The following is an 18,800-nucleotide window of genomic DNA, read 5'->3' on the forward strand; positions in this document are numbered from 1 at the left end:
TAATTACTCAAGTTAATTGATAAGCAGTGCAATAATGTATTCCTTTTGAAGCCTTCGTAGCCCCATCTCACAGGCAGCACCGAAACACACACAGATGAACTTCATTAACACGACACGCAAGTGCAGGGAAAGAGACACCCTCAAGGGAGATCATGCCAGAGCAACAAACCCATCAGGAACATGTAAACACAAGACACAAAAGCCAACTTCCCACATGCCTCATTTTGAGGCAGTCCGCACAAAAAGAGACAGTTTATCCCTTGTATTGCAGCCATGTTCCTTGCCACCTCATGGCCCAAGCTGTAGTTCACCATGACATCATTGTGGCAAATCTTCTTTTTATTCTTTACCCCAATGTTAGATAAAAGTATAGGTAAGTCTATACTTTACAGGAATCCATCCCATCTACAGGTACTACTTCCATCATACCTGAAAACTGTTTTTGCTTGTATTTACCAGAAGCGTGAGTCATTAAAAGCAGAGTGCTACAGAGGTTCCTGAGGTCTTGAAATCCTTCAGGATTCATGTCTAACATACAATGCTTTGCCCAGTACAGTGCACAAGAACCAAGATGACAAAAAAAGGTTAAGCTGCAGTGACTATATCCAGCACTATCCATTTCAAGGCATATGCAGTTATATCTCTCTCACGCATCAAGATATTTTCATGAACATAAGCTCCTTCTTGACAATCTCTAATGCATGACAAAATGTCATCTCAGTAGGAAGCTTGTAATTTCAGTTTATTCAGTCACAAGTCATGGAAGTTGAACAGAACTTGAAAAGAGAAGAATGTTGGAATTGGAGAGAGCAGTTTCATATACAAACCTCTTTTTTGCCTGTATTTTAAAATACAAAATGATACTCTTTCTTCAAGGATCTTTTTCTGAAGGCACATTATTTATTCAAACAAATGAGATACAAATTTTTCTTCCATCCAAGCACGCTGAGAAAGGGGAAGGGAACACTTGCAGAAACTTCCATTTTGTTTGGGACACGTTCAATTCAATTCAACTCTCAAGAACCCCAAACTGAAATGAATAAGAGGTGCACTTCTCCAAGGGACATGTTACTTCCTTTCTTCTTACGGGAGGCTGGGGGCGGAAATAAGGACGACTAAAAGTAAACATCAGTTTATGAGATTAATCCAGTAATTCCTAAAAATCAATGGTCCTGCTGTATTCAATGGTTCGGGAACTCCCCAAACAAACACACACCAGAAGCTGGGGGAAATCACTTACATCACTTGGGCTGGTGCTTACAGTTTCACTCCCTTTCTCTCCGCTCTTGGGGACAATGTTTGAAGACCTGTCACTGTTAACAACAGGAGCGTTTAACAAACAGCAGTATCACAAACCAAGCGTGTGCGCAATGGCTCCACAGCTTCGGTTGAAAGAAAGAGTGCTCTACGCAGGAACAAAAACATTTTCAGCTACTAAGGTGTGTAAGTTTTTAAATATACTTGTATTTAAAGATTGCATGAGAGCACCTAAGTTTCCAGTAGCCTATGTAAATATTATTTCACAGAATCACAGACTGGTTGAGGCTGGCAGGGACTTCTGGAGGTCATCCAGCCCAGCCCCCCTGCTCGAGCTAGAGACGGTTGCCCAGGAGCACGTCCAGATGGCTTCTGAATAGCTCCAAGGATGGAGACTCCACCACCTCTCCACCAACCTGTGCCAGTGCTAAAGTCACTCTCACAGTGAAAAACTCGTAGGAAGTGAATTGGATTTACGGCTAATTTTAACTAATAGATTAATCTAAAAATTTTTATAGCTTATATTTACAAAGAGGCAGAGTTAGGAGAACAATATTTGAAGAAAAATGCAGTCTCTGCCAGTGGCTAAATGCAATGGTTGGCTTGTTATCTGTGACTCAGTAAGTCCCTAAACTAGCGAGTGTCTTAACGCCTATCAGGGTATTTGAACAAAATAAGAACAGATGTCCATATTGAAGGTATCCACCAAGAATTACAGCTATTTACAGAGATTAATGTAGGCACAAACTCTGCAAACGCTTAATTTAAGACATGAAGTAGGCCTACTGACATGTACACCTACTGTGCAAGTAGAAATTAAGCCTATGCTTAATTATTTGTAAGAGATATTGCTATTTTTATGGGAAGCCATTAAGCAAGTTTAGCTTGTATTTAAATAACTACTTTTTCCAATCAGCAAGTGTGCTAGGACAGGTAGTCCTACACTACTAAGGTCTACTTAAAACACAAAGTAAACAACAGAACTGCAAACCGTATTTCAAACCAAGGTAGGAACAAAGAAAAATTAATAGCCTAAATATGTCTGCATACATGATTCAGCCTCTCAGGACTAGCAAAGAGATTTTGCTTTTCAAAACGAAAAGACAAGTCAAGTCCAAGCCAATGCTAATGGGAAGCCATTACCCACAACAGCCAATGTGCAATGAGACTGTAACCATACCTGCCTTTCTGAACCACTCTCTAGATTTACCTTTAATGAAGCTTACTTATAGCCGCCTTCCCGAGGGGCCTTCTCCTCCTTCAGTGCTTTCCTTTGCCCACACCTTTACCACAGACTCAACAACGGTTTGGGCTGCTGGCATATTGAAACTGCAGCCCATTGGGCTGTGTAATACCACCCATGTTCTTCCCCATGCCCTTCCTCACCCTGTCCCTTTTTCCTCTTTCTTCCACCCTGTTTCCATTTGCGGTCTCCTGTCGTATTTTTAGATGATCTGTCCTGTAAAGCATCCAGCACCCTCACAACCTACAGCAATACAGAAAAAAAAGAACAGGTCCACTGTTCCTCACAGGTAGGGTGGCTGCAGTCATCACTGCGTCCACGGCGTGGGACCGCCATGGGTCATCACGGGGAGACCAAAGGCTTCCTTTCCAGAGCAGTTGTTCTTCAAACAGCTTGATTACACCTTGGGAGGTGACAGACACCTCTTCTTACCTGGGCCACCACACTGACTGTTTAGCAGACCAGGTCCCCAGTACCAGCCGGGGATGTGAGAACCATTACAGTGACCGCCCTTACTCCCGTGAGATCCCTTCCCGCTCAGAGCCAAGGGGGAGAGCGGGGTGCTGAGCAGCACAGCCGGCAGCCGCGCTTCTCCGTCCAGTGGCTTCCTCCATGTATTCATCTCTCTTTAACATTCTGTGCAAGTACCAGCATATGTCGAGGAAGGAGGCAGGGACAAAAGACATCAGCGAGTACACACAGAACAAAAAAAAAGCTGCAACTAGACTTAGTATTATGTTCTCAGCCACCCATTCAGGACACGGCAGGATGGCTCATGGGCTAATACACTCAAAACCGTGAAAGCACGTAACCGCCACCCATCAAGTGTTTTGGGGTGCCTGTGCCAGCCTAGTCATTCCTTCAGCCCGTTCAGGCCCTCCGGGAGCAGGCAGGATCAGTGCAGGCCACCCAGTAGCAGGCCCGGGTCACCTGAAGGGTTGGGCACCCGGGAGCCGGCCAGAGCGAGCTGCCGCAGGGACTCCTGCGGCCTTGGGGGCTGCCAGATAGCCTTGTCCTCACAGGAAGGCTCATGGAAACAACCTGGGGAGGAGAAGATTCTCCTCCCATTTTGTGCTCGCTACCTGAAGCGCTCAAGGCTCCTGCAGTGTGCTCTCTTCTCCCCTACCTTCACACACATACAGAGCGTTTTAAATCAGACTGCTCTCGCAGCTTTGTAAATCAACAAAAGCCAAACTAACCACCCCGCTTTATAAAATACACCCACTCCAGCCACAGAACCTCCTTTCCAATCGGCATCAAACGGTACAGTCATCCAGAGCTGGTGCTGTTCAAATGCCGTAGGTAATAAAATTGTCTGACACCTTCTACCGTCAGAAGAATTTTGACGCCAGTTTCTTCTGTACCACAAAACGACAGGCAGAGAGCCACCCTTCATGTTTAGTCCCATAAACCCGGACGTAGCATTGCTCTAATTGTTATTATTTGCGCCTGTAAAAACCCAGCCCGGGCCAGCAAGACACCTGGTACCAACAGCGGGTACGCTGAAGTGACGGCAGCGATGCAGCTTGTCCCTTCGCTGATGCGTTCTTACACTGCCACTACGAAACCGGAGCGGGTGCCTCGCCAGGGGAGCGAGACAGGGAAGGGCACGAACTACCATTTTCAAGGTTCGCGAACGGCGAAGGGGGCTGTTGTGCTTACGGTATTTGATGTGTTCGCACCGCACGTGGTTCCGCAGAAGCCACCGGCCGGTAAGGCCAGAAGACAGCGACGAGCTATCGCGAGCCTTGCCCGACCTGGCGCGCTCCGGCCGCGCCCGACACCGGCTCCCCGCCACGACACGGGTGGGGGCCGCCGGGTGGGCCGCGCAGCTCCCTCCCTTTGAGCGCGGCTTGAGAGTGGCCTGGCCCCCGCCGTGGGCCTGCTCGCCGAGCCCGGCTACGAGGCGGCGGCCGCCTCTCGCCCACGGCACCTCGGTCGCCAGCCCCGGCTCTTTGTTCGCCACCAGCCCCCGCCTGAAGCGCCCCGCGCGCGCCGGGGCCAGTGGCGGCCGTGGCGACCCGGACAGCGGGCGAGGCTCTGCGGCGGGGGCTCAACGCCGAACGCCGGCCCTCGGCCCCGCGCAGGCCCCGGGGCTCCAGCTGCCCGCCCCCAGCCCGTCCCGGGGGGCTGCGGGCCGGGCCGGGCGGCGGCACCTGCCGGGGCTACGGGCGGCAGCAGCGGCGCTCGCCGGGACGGGGCGGCCGCTCGCCCCCCGCCTGCGCGCCCGCGGCTGCTGCCGGGCGGCGGCGCGGAGCCCCGCGGGGCGGGAGCGGGGCGGGCTCGCCGGACACCCTCCCGGACCGACCCTCGACCTTCGCCCGGCCGGCGGGGGCTGCCCGCTGGGGCCGGCTCCCCCCTGCCCCCCCTCCGCCGCCGCGCTCGGGGCGAGGGGCGCCGGCCAACCCGCGGCGGGCGGGCCTCCCCGCTCCCCGGCGCACCCCGGAACGGGCGCGCACACGTGCGCGAGCACACGCACACGGCCCCGGCCGACACCCCCCTGCGGAGGCTCCCGAGCCGCCCCCCGCCCCGACTGACCTCGTCCTCGGAGAGCCCGTAGACCGGCTCCACCGCCGCGGTCGCCATGGAGCCGCTGCGCGGGGCGTCCCGCTCGGCGCCGCTGCCGCCCGGCCCGGCCCAGGTGAGCCGAGGCTGCTGCTGCTGCTGCTGCCGCCGCCTGCTGCCGGGGCTGCCGCCGCCCGCTGCCGCTGCTCCTCGCCCGCGGGGCGGCGGAAGGCGGCCGCCGGCGGGAAGGGGCCGGGGGCGGTGCCGCCCGGGGGCGGCGCTGGGGCCCGCCCGCGCTGCCGCCGCCGGCTTAGGCTGACGGCGGCCGCAGGGACCGGGAGCCCCGGCAGCGGCCCAGCGGGGCGGGGAGCGGAGCCGGGCAGGCCCAGCGGCGGAGGCGGCTGCCGGGGGCGGGCAGCCCCGCGGGGCCGGGCCGGGCCGATTCGCCGCCGCCCTCCCCCCGCCGGCACGCAGGGGCGGGGAGGAGGGGCGCGGAGCCGCACGCAGCGGCGCTCCCCTCCCCCCGCTCCCCCTCACAGGCCGCCGCCCCTCCCTTCGCGGGCGCGCGGAGCTGGCGCCCCCTGGCGGGCGGGAAAGGCGCCGCCGGCGTGTGAGGCGGGACCGCGCCCCCCCAACCCGCCCCGGGCGCCACCGCGGGTCGCGCACGCCCGTCCCCCGCCCCGGCGGGTCGGGGCGGCGGCGTCTCGCGTCCGTTCGCGCGAGTGCTGGGCACGGGGCCTCCCGGCGGGGAGTCACCGGGCAGAGGTTCCGTCAGCGAGGGGCGGACAAAGCGAGGGCAGCGCCGGGGACCGGGCCCTTCTCCCGCCTCTCCGCGGGCGGGACACGGAGCGGGAGGGCCCGGGCCGCGGGCGGCGGCAGGAGCCTCCCGGGGGCCGGGGGTGTTCGGCGAGTCCCGCCAGCGCGGGGCGGGCGGGGAAGGGCCCACGCCGCCCACCGGCCTCCGGCAGCGCCTGCCGTTCACCTGGGCGTCTCCGTCGCCCGGCGTCCTGTTCGTAAAATACCAAAATACTCTGGGCGTTGGGGGCCGGGTGGCTTCTGGGCAAAACCAACTCACGCTTCAGCTCCAAAGGCCGACCCCGTCCGCACCCCTCCCCGCCCCACGCTGACCTCTCCTCTCTTACCTGCCTGTCGTCCCCTGGCACCATGATGGCACTTCAGCAGCGGCTAATGAGCTGTAGTTACGTGAAAACTGTTCTCAAACCCATTTATGCTTTTGCAGGGCAACGCTTGGTTTCTGCCGTGCTTACTTCTAAGGAGGCAATGCAATAATAAAGCCACGCAGAGCCAATGGCCCAGGAAACCCCCGTCACCACACCCCAGAACAAGGCTGCCCGCCACCCTGCAGAAAGAGGCACCGACAGCCTCCCTGGCCTTCCCTCCGCCGGCCTGGCGCAGGCGGAGCGCGGTGGGGCTCGGAGCGCAGCCTGGTGCAGCGAGGGGAAGGGAAACGACGACCGTTTACGAGAATGCAGCGGGCTCTGAGCTGCGGCAGCACGGAAACTCAGCTCATCTTCCTCCCACCTGGGCCTCCTGTTCAGCAAGCTCTAGCGAAGCGCTGGGGACACCCAGAAGGAGGAATATGGCAAATAACCGCGGGACAGCCGCCCCTGAAACTGGCCTATCATGACCAGAAAACGATCACGATGGCCTGCTAACTATTTGCCCCTTACTGTTTTTTTCACAAATTGGCCACTAACAAAAAAACATCATTAGAGGATCTTTCAACTAACTGCGCGAAAACGTGCCAACCTCTGTACATTCAGATATCATCTTACACCTGTTTTCTGCTCCACAGAGCAGAGGGGAAAGGGAAACAGGAGATCCCTTTTTCTGGAGAGATTCCACAAGTAGTCCGTAAGCCAGAAATTTTTTTTTCAGCCTTTACAAAAGCTCTTCCTGCGGAAGGAGGGATTTGACCTCTGCCCAGACAACAGTGCACGAGAGCTGAAATGGCAAGCTGTTAAAGTACAGCTTATGAAGGCATTAGCCTTTGTACTCACATGCCCGTCTCCTGGTCATAAGCTACGCATGATGTAGTTAATAACTGGCACATCTAGGCAGGGTCTTCCCCAGCACGTACTCTGAAACTGCTGCTGCTTCCCCTGCCTCAGAGGATCTCTCAAGACATCCTCTCAAGTGGTCAGGTCTGAAGGAGCACCTGGCCACCGGGCTCATTCGGCAGTTCTAATGGCAAGATAAATTCAGTTTTAATACTCATTCTCCTGAGCTCAGCAGATCATTCTCAAATTTGGATCTAGCTTTTTTCCCCATGCTTTTTGATCACCCACTTTGGTTCCTTAACAGAAGCAGCTCCACCAGCTCTCATCCCCCGGATGCCACAGCAAGTCAGGATTCTCCCACCGTTCCCTCCTCAAGGGTCTTTCTCTTCAGTTACCTCTGTCTTGCCTGAATGCTTCGTATTACAGCTTCGGAGCTCTGAGCAGGAGCACAAGTCACTTCAGGCTCTCTCAAAAGGCTGCTGCTTCAATAGTCTTCTGTGCCAGGTGGCTGTTATACAAGCCCTGCCTCATCACTGGGGAGCTGACCACAAGGCAGAGGCAAACCGAGTCCAAATCATCCAAAGGGCTAGCTTGGGGAAATTCAGGTGATGCTTATGTATCTCGAACTGTGTCATTTCAGGAGTCCTTAAAATAGTTTTTTCTGTAGTCATTTTTATAAACTCGTCTCCATTCTTTGCATGCCTGTCTCTTCAGGTATCAGCAGCTGAGACCACTAGCTGTAACTGGAAACTATTGGGAACCTGACATGGACCATCAAGAGCATTTGTATTTCTGAAGTATGGAATGAAAGGGAAATGGGCGACTGTAACTGGACTGTAATCCAAACAGCATAGGGCTAGTGATAGACGGAAATCTCTGAATCCGGATGCTTTCTGCAGCACCTGATCACAAAGGATGCGCTCGAGACATGTGCCCTGCTAGGCCATCCCTGAAACCACAGCAACTGTTTTTTACTTCCACGTTGCAGCATCTACACCGGTGGTTTTGTAAAATCAGATAGCACTCCCATCAACAGGTCCTCCCCAAGGGAAAAAGATGTATGTACATAAGCTGAATGAAAGGATTGCTGACGAAAATTAGTATTCTCTGCCACTAACACATCAACCTTATTGGATTGTAAAGCTTTAGTATCAAATCTGTGATGGACATTACTTGTTTATTTCCTCGTGAACGTTACAACTCCTCTTCAGAATTGTATTTAAAATAACAGATGGCCCCAGAGAGATGTAATTCATTTGAGAATGCTGACATCAGAAATCTCTCGGTGTGGCTCAGATGATTTATAACTGGCCTCTTTACATAACAAAGGCCCATGAATTATTTAAAATTCTCAGAGAAAAAATAGATTAAATATATATTATGAATGGCAATTCTCAATTAAAGATTAAGCTTCATAACAGCAGTGTACGACGGGGTGCAGTCGGGAGCGATGAGGATGTAGCACTCCCTGGTAGTATGTATGGAAAGGTGTAACGGGAGGAGTTACGGTACCGGAACAGGCATCCTGCCTCGGATGACCCCGCGAGGAGACTGATGGTTCTTCTGAACCTTCAGCAGTGGCCCCAGCCAAATGTGCAGCACTGTGCCAAAAAAGCAGAGAGGGGGTTCCTTCCCGAGGCCAGCTGGTGATCAGTTTAGGGCCCGGAGCCGACGGTAATATCCCTTGTAATTCCTTTAACCGCAGCATGAGCCTAACAGCAGACGCTACTCCTATTCATACAAATGCCTAATCCTTTTCTAAATCTCTCCAACCACTTCCTCAGCAATATCCTCCAGCAGCAATGTACCCTGGGCTGACTATACAGGTTAATAAAAAAAAGTCAGCCTGTTAATGTATGCATATGCTTGCCGCCCATTCTTTTGCCCGGACTAAATTGCCAAATAATGCCAATAAATACTTTCCTGTAGAAAAAAGGAAAATACTTTATCTGCTTTCCTGCATGGACCCACAGTCCACTGGCTTTTAATTCTCTAATATGGCAAATGAAAGTCATAAAAATACCTGAGCACATGCCCATTTTTAGCCTCCAATTAGTTCTCCCTGGAGATTTGCTTAGGAAATCATTAATTGTTAATGTGCCTTTTTTCCCTTTTTTCCCCTTGGTATTACAGCATAAAGGCTCAAACATCCTCCAAGTACAGCAGGGACTTCTTTTTCTGCTTCTCAATGCCAGGTGATAGACCATATTTCACAAAAAAGCGTCTTTTAATGAGAAGGATCAGGCCTATCAGCTTCTGGACTTGCTTGACTAAGCAGGGTACTGTCTCGCAATCCAGCAGTCCACTGTTGGATGATAGATAGGGTCTGCTGAGCAGACAAAAACCATAAGTAGCATTTTATGTTGTTATCAGGTACCAATGTGTATTATGGGAAAATTAAGGTAACAATAAGCTGGTAAACAGGAAAACTTCCCACTTTGATTTCAATATATTCTTAAAACCCTACTCATGGAACTCCCTCTATCCCAATGTATACTAGACCTCTTCCAAATCTCAAGCAGGTTTTTTAAATCTCTTCCTCAGAATGTGTGAAATATTAAGAGGAATGAGATCAGAAATGCTCATTTACCAAGGAACACCCTTGCTCCCTGTCTCTTTCAATTAGTTTTTTCTGTATCCTCTGAACATAAGATTTGTAATATACTTCTCTTTTTCTCTTGCACCATCAACATTCATCTCAGATATATATTTTTGTTCCATTTTTAGCTCAGATTGAAATATTATTATATATTGAAATAATTTTAACTCAGATTGAAAGAAGAAAAATACTCAAACTTTTGCACTAATATTGGTCTTATCCCTTTCTAGGTAATTTTTCTATTTTTCCCCCAATGAATCGATGACATCTGATATCACGGTCTTTGAGCTACGAACTCCTTCAGTGTGAGAAAGCTTACAGCCCAGTTGTGCTTGAAGGGAATTATTTCAAATTCCAATTATTACAATTACAATAATTACAATTAAAGTAACCTTTTTTTTTAGTTTTTAGGTTTTTTTGCTAATGAGAAAACGTTTATAGGAGGTTCATGAGCTATTCTGTGATTTTCAAATAGCTGCATCAGATTTAATGAGGTAAGCAGATTTTACTTTTCCATCACTTCAGAATCATAGAATCATGGAATCGTTCAGGTTGAAAAAGACCTTTAAGATCATCAAGTCCAGCCGTTAACCTAGCACTGCCAAGTCCACTGCTAAACCGTGTCCCTCAGCACCACATCTATACGACTTTTAAATACCTCCAGGGATGGTCATTCAACCCCTTCCCTGGGCAGCCTGTTCCAATGCTTGACAACCCTTTCAGCGAAGAAATTTTTCCTAATAAAAAATTCAGCTCTGCATTTTGTTGCTACTCATTTCTACAGTTCTGTTTTTATGGACACAGGGATGAAATTCATCTGACCTAGTTGCTCTAGGATCCTTTTATCCCCAACAGAGAGAAACAGGAGCTTTTGCAATGCAACTCATCTCATCATCCTGAAGCAGACATCTGAAAAACGTCAAATGGCTGTTGCCATGAAAGTGCCTCTTTCTCTCTATTGACTGCAAGAAAGCCCAAGGCAATGAGCTCCCATAAAGGCAGACACCTCGCAGGCGTCCAGTTGCAGGTCAAACAGGATTGTCTTTCACAGGCAGCCTAGATTGACCTGGCCCAGTTTTCATCATTTAAAAAAACTAAATGCAACAGTTTAAGAATGCATTTCTCTTCAACGCGTTGAAATTTGACTATGGAGTATTGAGTATTCTAATTTCTCAACAAGTAAAACAGCAACCAATCTAGTACCTGAACAACCCTCACACAGAGAAAAAGAGAGGCAGGGGGTAAACACCCTTTACTGCTGTCAGCATCTGCCGGACAACGTTCATTTCTCGTGATTTAGATTGCGTCACGTTAGCAGGCACCAAGGAAATGCACTTGAGAGAAAACCTTTCCCTCAGAACCAAGCGGTTGCTAGAACTGCTTGGCCACGGTTCAGCCAAACACTTCTGTGCTTTGCTAAACAGAAAGAGGTTTAAGCGTGTGCTTAAGGTGAAGCACTTGCTGTATTTCTTTGCTGCGTCAGGGCCCCTAAGATTAATACCTATATTTTTTTACATTAACTTGGAAATATTTCACAAACTATTCTGTGTCAATTGCATGTTAAAAGAAGTTAAAACAACACATCTATTAGTAATCCGATCAGGTTCACCCTAATGAACAACATAAAAAGAACTAAAAAGATGTTCCAAGCTCAGCCAGTTGTCTTGTGCTGCGATATACCTAGAAATCATGTTAGCACCTGAGCAAATCCTTAGTGTCAGCATCAGTGCCATGTGGAAAATAATGCCTTAACTTGACCAATTTCAGGAGGCTACTTTGCTGTAAGAGCTCGTCCTGAAGCGGTACTCAGCAGAAGCAACCCAAGCGTGAACGCAGAGCTCGTTTCCTCCGACTCGCGCTTCCACAGTACGTGTGACACTGCGCTGGCAAGTTGCAAACACTGCAGCACGCTGCTTAAAACCGAGTAGGGAAACAAAAGCAACCACAGAAAAGTTTGCCTCTGTGCATTTCTTGGCTGCCCTGCTCCTTCTGTCAGCTCTCCAGACGGAGCCACTATGCTCAGCCCATGGGCAACCCCACCGCGTGACACCATCTTCCCCTGCCTCAGCCCTTCCTTCGCTTTTTAGCGTTTGCATAAGAACACGTGGAAGGAAACCCAAGCACCACGGCTTGGATTCACAGGCGATGTGTGTTTGTGTACAGCCCACGCTGGGCTGTCCAGCTGACGTACTGAAGCGAGTCCAGCCGAGGTCACTGAGACGATACAGGGCTGGGGCACACCGGGGGGGCTGAGAGGCTACGGGGCTGGGGCATGCAGGGATGCTGAGAGCCGCGTGCCCTCAGCCGGGAGAGGGCAGGGCTCGGGGGACATCTCATGCTGATTACAGCTACCTAATAAGTGGGTGTAGAGAAGATGCAGCAGACTCTTCTCAGAGGTCCACAGGGACAGGACGAGAGGTGACAGGGGTAAGTTGGGACATGAGAAATTCTGATTTCGTATGGAAAAAAATTTTGCCATGTGGGTAGGTAACCTGGAAGAGGTTGTCCAGACAGCTTGGGGTCCATCCTTAGAGAAATTCCAAATTCGACTGGGCAAGGCCCCAGGCAACCTGACTCCAGTGCTGCGCTAGCGGTCTGCAGAGGTCCCGTCCCACCTGCACGATCCCGAGTCTGTTGCAGAGGAGCTCCCTGGAGTTGTATGGTACCTGTACATATAGGTATAATAAAACCATTAAGTAATGCCGTCTTGCCACGCCACGCAGCAGAATCTAAGTTAGTGCTAGTTTCAGGAGAGTGGCAGGAGAAAATTGGGAGGGGGGTGGTGGTGGTAAGAGAAACATTATCCAAGGGAGCTAATTTAATATATCAGTACAAATCCTACAGGAGTCCTCTTTGGGGCCCTCAGCAAGCTTGTTGGGACAGATCTTCAGTGACTGCTTCATCATTTTCATAGAAATACCATGCATACTCGATACAAAAATGTTAACTAAACATTGCTGTGTAATTAACAACAAAACTTCAGTAATTACAAATAAAACAAAAGCCTAGTGAATAGTCTGAAACACTGCAAAAGCTCTGCCATTTTCACCATTTACAGCCATTATACACTGCCAAAGCTTAGCTATTTTCATTATTTGTAGCCATTATTTTTCTTCCTGCTGGACTTAACTGTACCAGCTCTTACTCAAATATTGTGAGACACTACTGTACCATGCCAATATATAGACTTTGCACTGTAAATCTCTAGTACTTTTAATCATCCATTGACAGTAGACACAAAGAAAATCTAAATTAACCACGATCTTCACAAATGCAGATGGTCTGGGTTTTATAGAATTGGCTTGAACAGATTAACAGAGCCACAACCTAAGCAGAAAATGCTCTTTAGGAAATCAGAAGGATGCTTCACCAAACAGCATTATGAGAATAAACTGCTGTCAGAGTCCATCCAAAATGACACGCTATTCTATTTACTGGGAGTTGTAAATTCACAGCAACAGTTTCTAAACAACTGCGGTGAAATGAGAAATGATACCGCAGAAGAGTCAGCGAGTGTACCCATACATAAGCCCCCAGCCACAGCTTCCCTGGCTGTAAACCTCCGGGCCGCACTGACTGCCCGGAGGCACTGGGTTTAGAAGTCTCCAGTTGCTTCTCCTGCAGGAAATAGTTACTGCTTTTCTCCAACAAAGCTCTCCACTTGCTCATCTGGCTGTTGCGGGACTGCGGACATCAGGAACCGGCACGGGGCACCAAAGCTTTTCTTTTCAGTCAGCTGTTGGTCAACTCTTGCCAGCGCCGTGCGCGGAGAGTGCCCAGCCAGGACGGACGACGGCTCCCAGCGATGGGAGACAGGAGCGCAGCGAGGCAGGGCTGTCAGCCCCAGCGGAGGCTCCGAGTTCGCAGCCCCAGCAGAGGCTCAGGGCTGGCAGCCCTGGCTGTGCCTTTGCTTTTCCTCCCAACACGGGGGTGCGGTTTGGCAGCAGAGCAGAGGCCGAAGCCCCATTAGAGACAAACTATTTAGCAGGGCCTGTAGCGACAGGACAAGGGGTAATGGTTTTAAACTAAAAGAGGGCACATTTCGACTAGATACAAGGAAGACATTTTTCACCATGAGGGTGGTAGAACCCTGGCCCAGGTTGCCCAGAGAGGTGGTCGATGCCCCATCCCTGGAAATATCTGAGGTCGGGTTGGACGGGGCTCTGAGCAACCTGATCCAGTTGAAGATGTCCCTGCTCATGGCAGGGGAGTTGGACCAGATGGCCTTGAAAGGTCCCTTCCAACTCAAACTATTCTAGGATTCTAGGATCTCATTCCATATTTATATTTCCCAATATCCTTCTTCAGAGTTGCAGAGCCATGAAGGACTCATTAATAACTAAGCACTTTCTCTGACTGAAAGACTTTTGAAACTGGCATTAATTTTCCTAGCCTGTAAGCCTCTTGTGTTGGCCACTCGATCCTTGAGCTGACAATGTGCAACAGATCAGGCTGGACGGGGCTCTGAGCAACTGGATCCAGTTGCAGAAGTCCCTGCTCACTGCCGGGGGGTTGGACCAGATGGCCTTTGAATGCCCCTTCCAACCCAAACCATTCTATGACTCTGTGACTCTTCCCACTCTGCCTGGCCTGGCCACACTGCACCATGCTGGCCACTAGCCCACGGAGGCGGTCGTGGGCCCAGAGCCAGCAGGAAAGCCTTCCCTTTCCCGCGGGGCCAAGGGGACGTGCCTCTGCCCGGCCCACAGCCCCGCTGCATGCTCCGCTCCTGCTCTCCCTCGCATCACTGAAACAGCCCTGTGCGGAGTGCCGAGGCGACGGTGCCATCACCGATAATGAAAGGCACCTCATTAATTATGTGAGCAATTGGGCTATTTTTAAACAAGGGTTGTTACCATTGAGGTATCGAGCAACAGCTGCACAACTGACTGACTACCCAGCCTCGTTAGATGCAAAATGCAGTCTGGTGTGAAAATAGGGCATACTGCGGCTTTAATGTCTTTAGATACTGTACAACAACAGTAGTTAAAAGTCACGCAGACAAGACTACGGTTCATTTGATGGGGTACTAGCTGCATGATGATTTTTGTAATTCCCGTGTCTTTTAAATGATTATTGCACTTTAGTGATTTCAAAGGGGATTTTTATAATGTTCTATTCACAACGTATTGCTAGTTCCACTGAGCTTAACAAACTGTAAAAGTAATAACGGAAAGTTACAGATTTTATCCTACTGTCTTTTCAGTCCTTAGTTTAAAATAGAATTTCATTATTCTATTTCCACAGAGGAGAAAATAAATCTACATCATACTGAGCTGAAAGAAGGCTGTTTACCGACACACTTCAACATAGTGCAATATTTAATGTTGCTACCAAACAATCTTTTCGTCAAAAAAAAAGGCTTTTCTCATTGTAAAGCTTGTGAACAGTGATAATTTTTCTCTTTTTTCTGTAAAAATTTAATAAGAAATTTTAATATTTTATCAGGTTTATGTCTGAATGACAACATTGCATCTATGTTTTCAGTATATATCTTTCTTAAAAGTATTATTAAAATGTCTAGGGGCTGAATATGATTCTGAACACAAAAAAATGGTTCCGGACATAAAAGATTAACTATTTAAAACATGTTAGTGTTTTGTAATGTGTTATTGAAAATGTCGTAGAAAACTCATCAAAGCTATAAACCAAGTTGAATCAAACTCCCACAAAACATAAATAGCTTTTAATATTTTATTACTAAGTTATTTTCTCAATTCTTTTCTGGTTTCATTACTTTATGAGGAGGAAACAGTAATGCCCTGGCCTATATCAAGACATCCTTTTTAAAAGGTTTGTGGTACAGTGTGGTAAAAACACCCGGGTAAACACCTCAAAAGATAGAAACCTTCCTGTTGTTGGATTGGACTGAGTGTCCTCTAATTATGGTAACATGGCGTGTGGCCAGTTAAAAATCCCACACTAAAGTCTCCTTCAGCTGTATGTCATCAGCAAATGATGTTAGAAGTACGAAATAGCTTTAGATGATACAAGCTGAGGCTTTTGAGTGGCCACTTTCGAAGTCAATCACTTCATGAGTGTTCTCCACTAAATGCAAAGGGTGGATGAACGCCACCTTTGTGCCAGGCTTCACTGTCTGTGAAGTCAGTGGACTTTTCCTAGCCGTCCCCAGCAGCAGAAAGGTCTGACCTGACTGTTGGCTAGGTTAGTTGTTACTCGGTTTCCAGTAATGACCCAATACTTCAGGCATGAGCAAGACGCTTGCCCCTGCTTTGACAGGATTTTACTGTGTTGTAGCTTCCCTCTGGTTTTGAACAATTTGGATGTATGTCAAACAGGCACAGGCAGAAAGTGCTGATACATTATACATAAAGATCTGCTTTCGTAACTTCCTACCTCATGTCAGCCGTAATGCGAAATAATCAAAACAATTTCGAAAATGAGACAAATAATTTTCTTTCTTGACTCAAGATCTAGCACAATGTCGATGAGTGCCAGTGACAACAAAGGCTGGGGATGCCGTGAGGAAAGAAAGAAGGACCAGCCCTCCCGGCAGCAGCACGCCGCTAGATCACCTTAGCTGCAGCGCACAACTGCACTGCTAAATCATGCATGGACCTGCTGCTGGGCTAATGCGCTTGCGGGTCCCTCCGTCTCGGGCCTATGTTCTTCCCTTCAGAAGGGAAAAGAACCCTTATGTAATCAGTAGCTTATCCAGGGGTGACAAGAAGATGGATTAAACACAGGTTTGAGGAAAACAAAGCATAGAGTACTCAGGTTTACTGGGAAAATATGTTTTCCTGAGAAACTACCAGAGGAAAATCAGTATAAGCTTTGACAATTATTTTTCTCAGGTATTTCTTCACAAAATTGTTCTGCTTCTGAATTAATATTTATCCTACTGTGGCATATTGAGACTGCTATGAAAATTATGTAATCTTTAAATAAACACTAAATAAATCTACCGTAAGTCACCTAAGAGCAAACATTTTATCTTTTTTTCCTTCACTTTTAGCTCATTTCAACAAAGCATTCATTTTTCAAGTTGTCTCTTCTCTTGTTAATTTACTACTTTCTTCAATGGCCAAAGAAAGTCTGTAAAATACATGACAATCTACTTTGCTTATAAGGAATGTAGGATTATTCATGAAAAGTGAGTTGATCTGCTTGATTTTCATCAGTCAAAGGGGAGCTTTTTTTGTTTTGTTTTTAGGAATGATTTCTAGGTATCTAAATGCTCCCAGTTAGGACCTGAACTTACAAACACTGAAGTCCATGAAGCCAATTTTGTATTTAGGATCACTCTACCATCTATAGTACTTTCTTCCTATAGCAAGAAATATAATATATAATATAATTTTGGTCATTGTGCTAACAGTTCTCTGCATTTATTTCTAAAGGAATGGGCTGAAAATGCATGACTGTAATGTCTCTTGAAACAGTATTTCTCAGAAGTACCAGGTTTTTTACCTTCATGACAAATTTCAAAATTCTCTATTTGTTTGTAAATTTGAGCCAATAAGCAAAATTAATATTAAAGAAGTTGAGAGAAGGTCTGTGTTTCTATCAGTAATTCATAGTTTACAGAAAAGGGGAAAAAAATCCCACATTTTTGGGATATTTTAAAAAAGTGTCTTAGTAGAATTGTATGACCTGATTTGTGAGGTGTGGTATCACAAATTCTTTGAAAAGTGACTGCCAATTATTATTAGAGGTCTTTGATGTGGTCAGTGGCCTGTTTTTTGGCCAATACAGGAAATCCTTACAGTTTACTGTCTTTCAAGGCATGCCAGTTTTCCAGTCAGTGAGGTAACTTGATAGGTTGGGTGAATGGAGGATACACGTCCCCAGAGAGCAGTGTCGTGCTGGCATAAGGCCCCAAGCTGATAGCGACAGAGTATTGCTGTCATGGTTCAGAGGCTTTTCTTCTTTCTCGGTAACTAAGCTGAGAAAGTCTTACCTTGCTTCGTTTATAAGAAATGCAAATCTCATTAGATTTGTTATGCAAACTGTTTATTGCACTTGGATTTCACGTTCGGTCTGTGGTTAATAAATCTTGGTTTTGTTCACATGACTGTGGTACTGATAGTCCAGGCAGACGTCCCCAGGGAGAAAAAAGAAAAAAAAAAGTGAGAAAAAAAAAAGAAACTTGAAACCTTAACGGAAAAGTGATGAAAAGTAAAGTTTCTCAGATTTACACGTCCTGGCAGGCTCACTGAGCAATGTATGAGTGTAACCTCCATGTGATACTCACCAGTGTAGGTAGGCGGTAGGTGAGGGAGAGCATCCAACAGACCAAGAGATGAGAGCTGATGAGAGACTTAAACAAAGAAACTTTTAACAGATTCACTGAGAAATACAGTTGGTTCAAATGAGTCATACAAGACACTCACTGTAGCACTGCCTGATTCAGGACTGTAACTTCTAATCTCTGCGGCATCTACAGAGCAATGCTGTCTCTCCTGTTGCACCACCCAGGGCATGTGCCACACCACATGCCACTCGTCAAGGCTACTGCCCCTTTAGCACCCTGCCCCCAGCCTCACTGCCCTCCCTGAGAGCTGTCCTGACTAACACCCCGTGTACTCTTCGCCCCTTGCGGGGAAAAATACCCAAACCACAGGACTGGTGTAACTAACGTTCAGGCTCATCTAGTTTGGTACCTGGTCTCTGTCCGTGGCCCGTAGCAAACAGCAAGGCAAGCACGCAGAGACACTGCTAATGTGCAGCCTCCCAGCTTCCAGTAGCTTGCAGCTCAAAGGCTTCCCGAACCAGAGTCTGTGTCTTTCTATCTTGTAGACTTTGATATGTTTTTCTTCTCTGAACTGGTCAAAATCCTTTTTGAACCTATGTAAATTTTTGGCATTATCCTGGAATAACGAGTTCCAACATACTGTGCGAAAAATTACCTCTTTCTGTTTGCTTCTCTATAATTTTAACTTTAATTTTATTTCTCCTGTTTCTTATATTAGGGTTAATAGGGAATAATTATCAGCTGTTCAGCTTCTCCCAAGATTTATGCTTTTACTGGCTCATAACCCCCCTTTCAGTTCCTTTCTAGGCTGTAGACCTGTAGCACACCTAGTCCCTCCAAGTACACAAGCTCTAAGTCTTAATCTTTGCTCATCTCTGTGACCGTACCACTGCTTTTGTTAAGTCTGTTACATCTTTTCTAGGCTTTATTCTCTAGGATTTGGGGAGCTGAAGACCCGAT

General features: G+C 48.2%; 1 protein-coding gene across 3 annotated transcripts in view; it reads right to left on the reverse strand.

Moving 5' to 3' along the window:
- Window positions 1-5,086, reverse strand: part of LOC309415189 (E3 ubiquitin-protein ligase NEDD4-like) — a gene marked incomplete at both ends in the record, with an annotated part of 211,240 nt that extends 206,154 nt beyond the window's left edge. For all 3 annotated transcript variants that reach the window (XM_082012636.1, XM_082012635.1, XM_082012634.1), the window contains one exon: window positions 5,039-5,086. In XM_082012636.1, coding sequence (XP_081868762.1) covers window positions 5,039-5,086 — 48 coding nt within the window. The remainder of the gene's footprint in view (window positions 1-5,038) is intronic.
- Between the last annotated feature and the right edge of the window lie 13,714 nt (window positions 5,087-18,800).

Source organism: Phaethon aethereus (genome assembly GCF_964289735.1).
Source record: "Phaethon aethereus genome assembly, chromosome: W".
NCBI lineage: Eukaryota > Metazoa > Chordata > Aves > Phaethontiformes > Phaethontidae > Phaethon > Phaethon aethereus.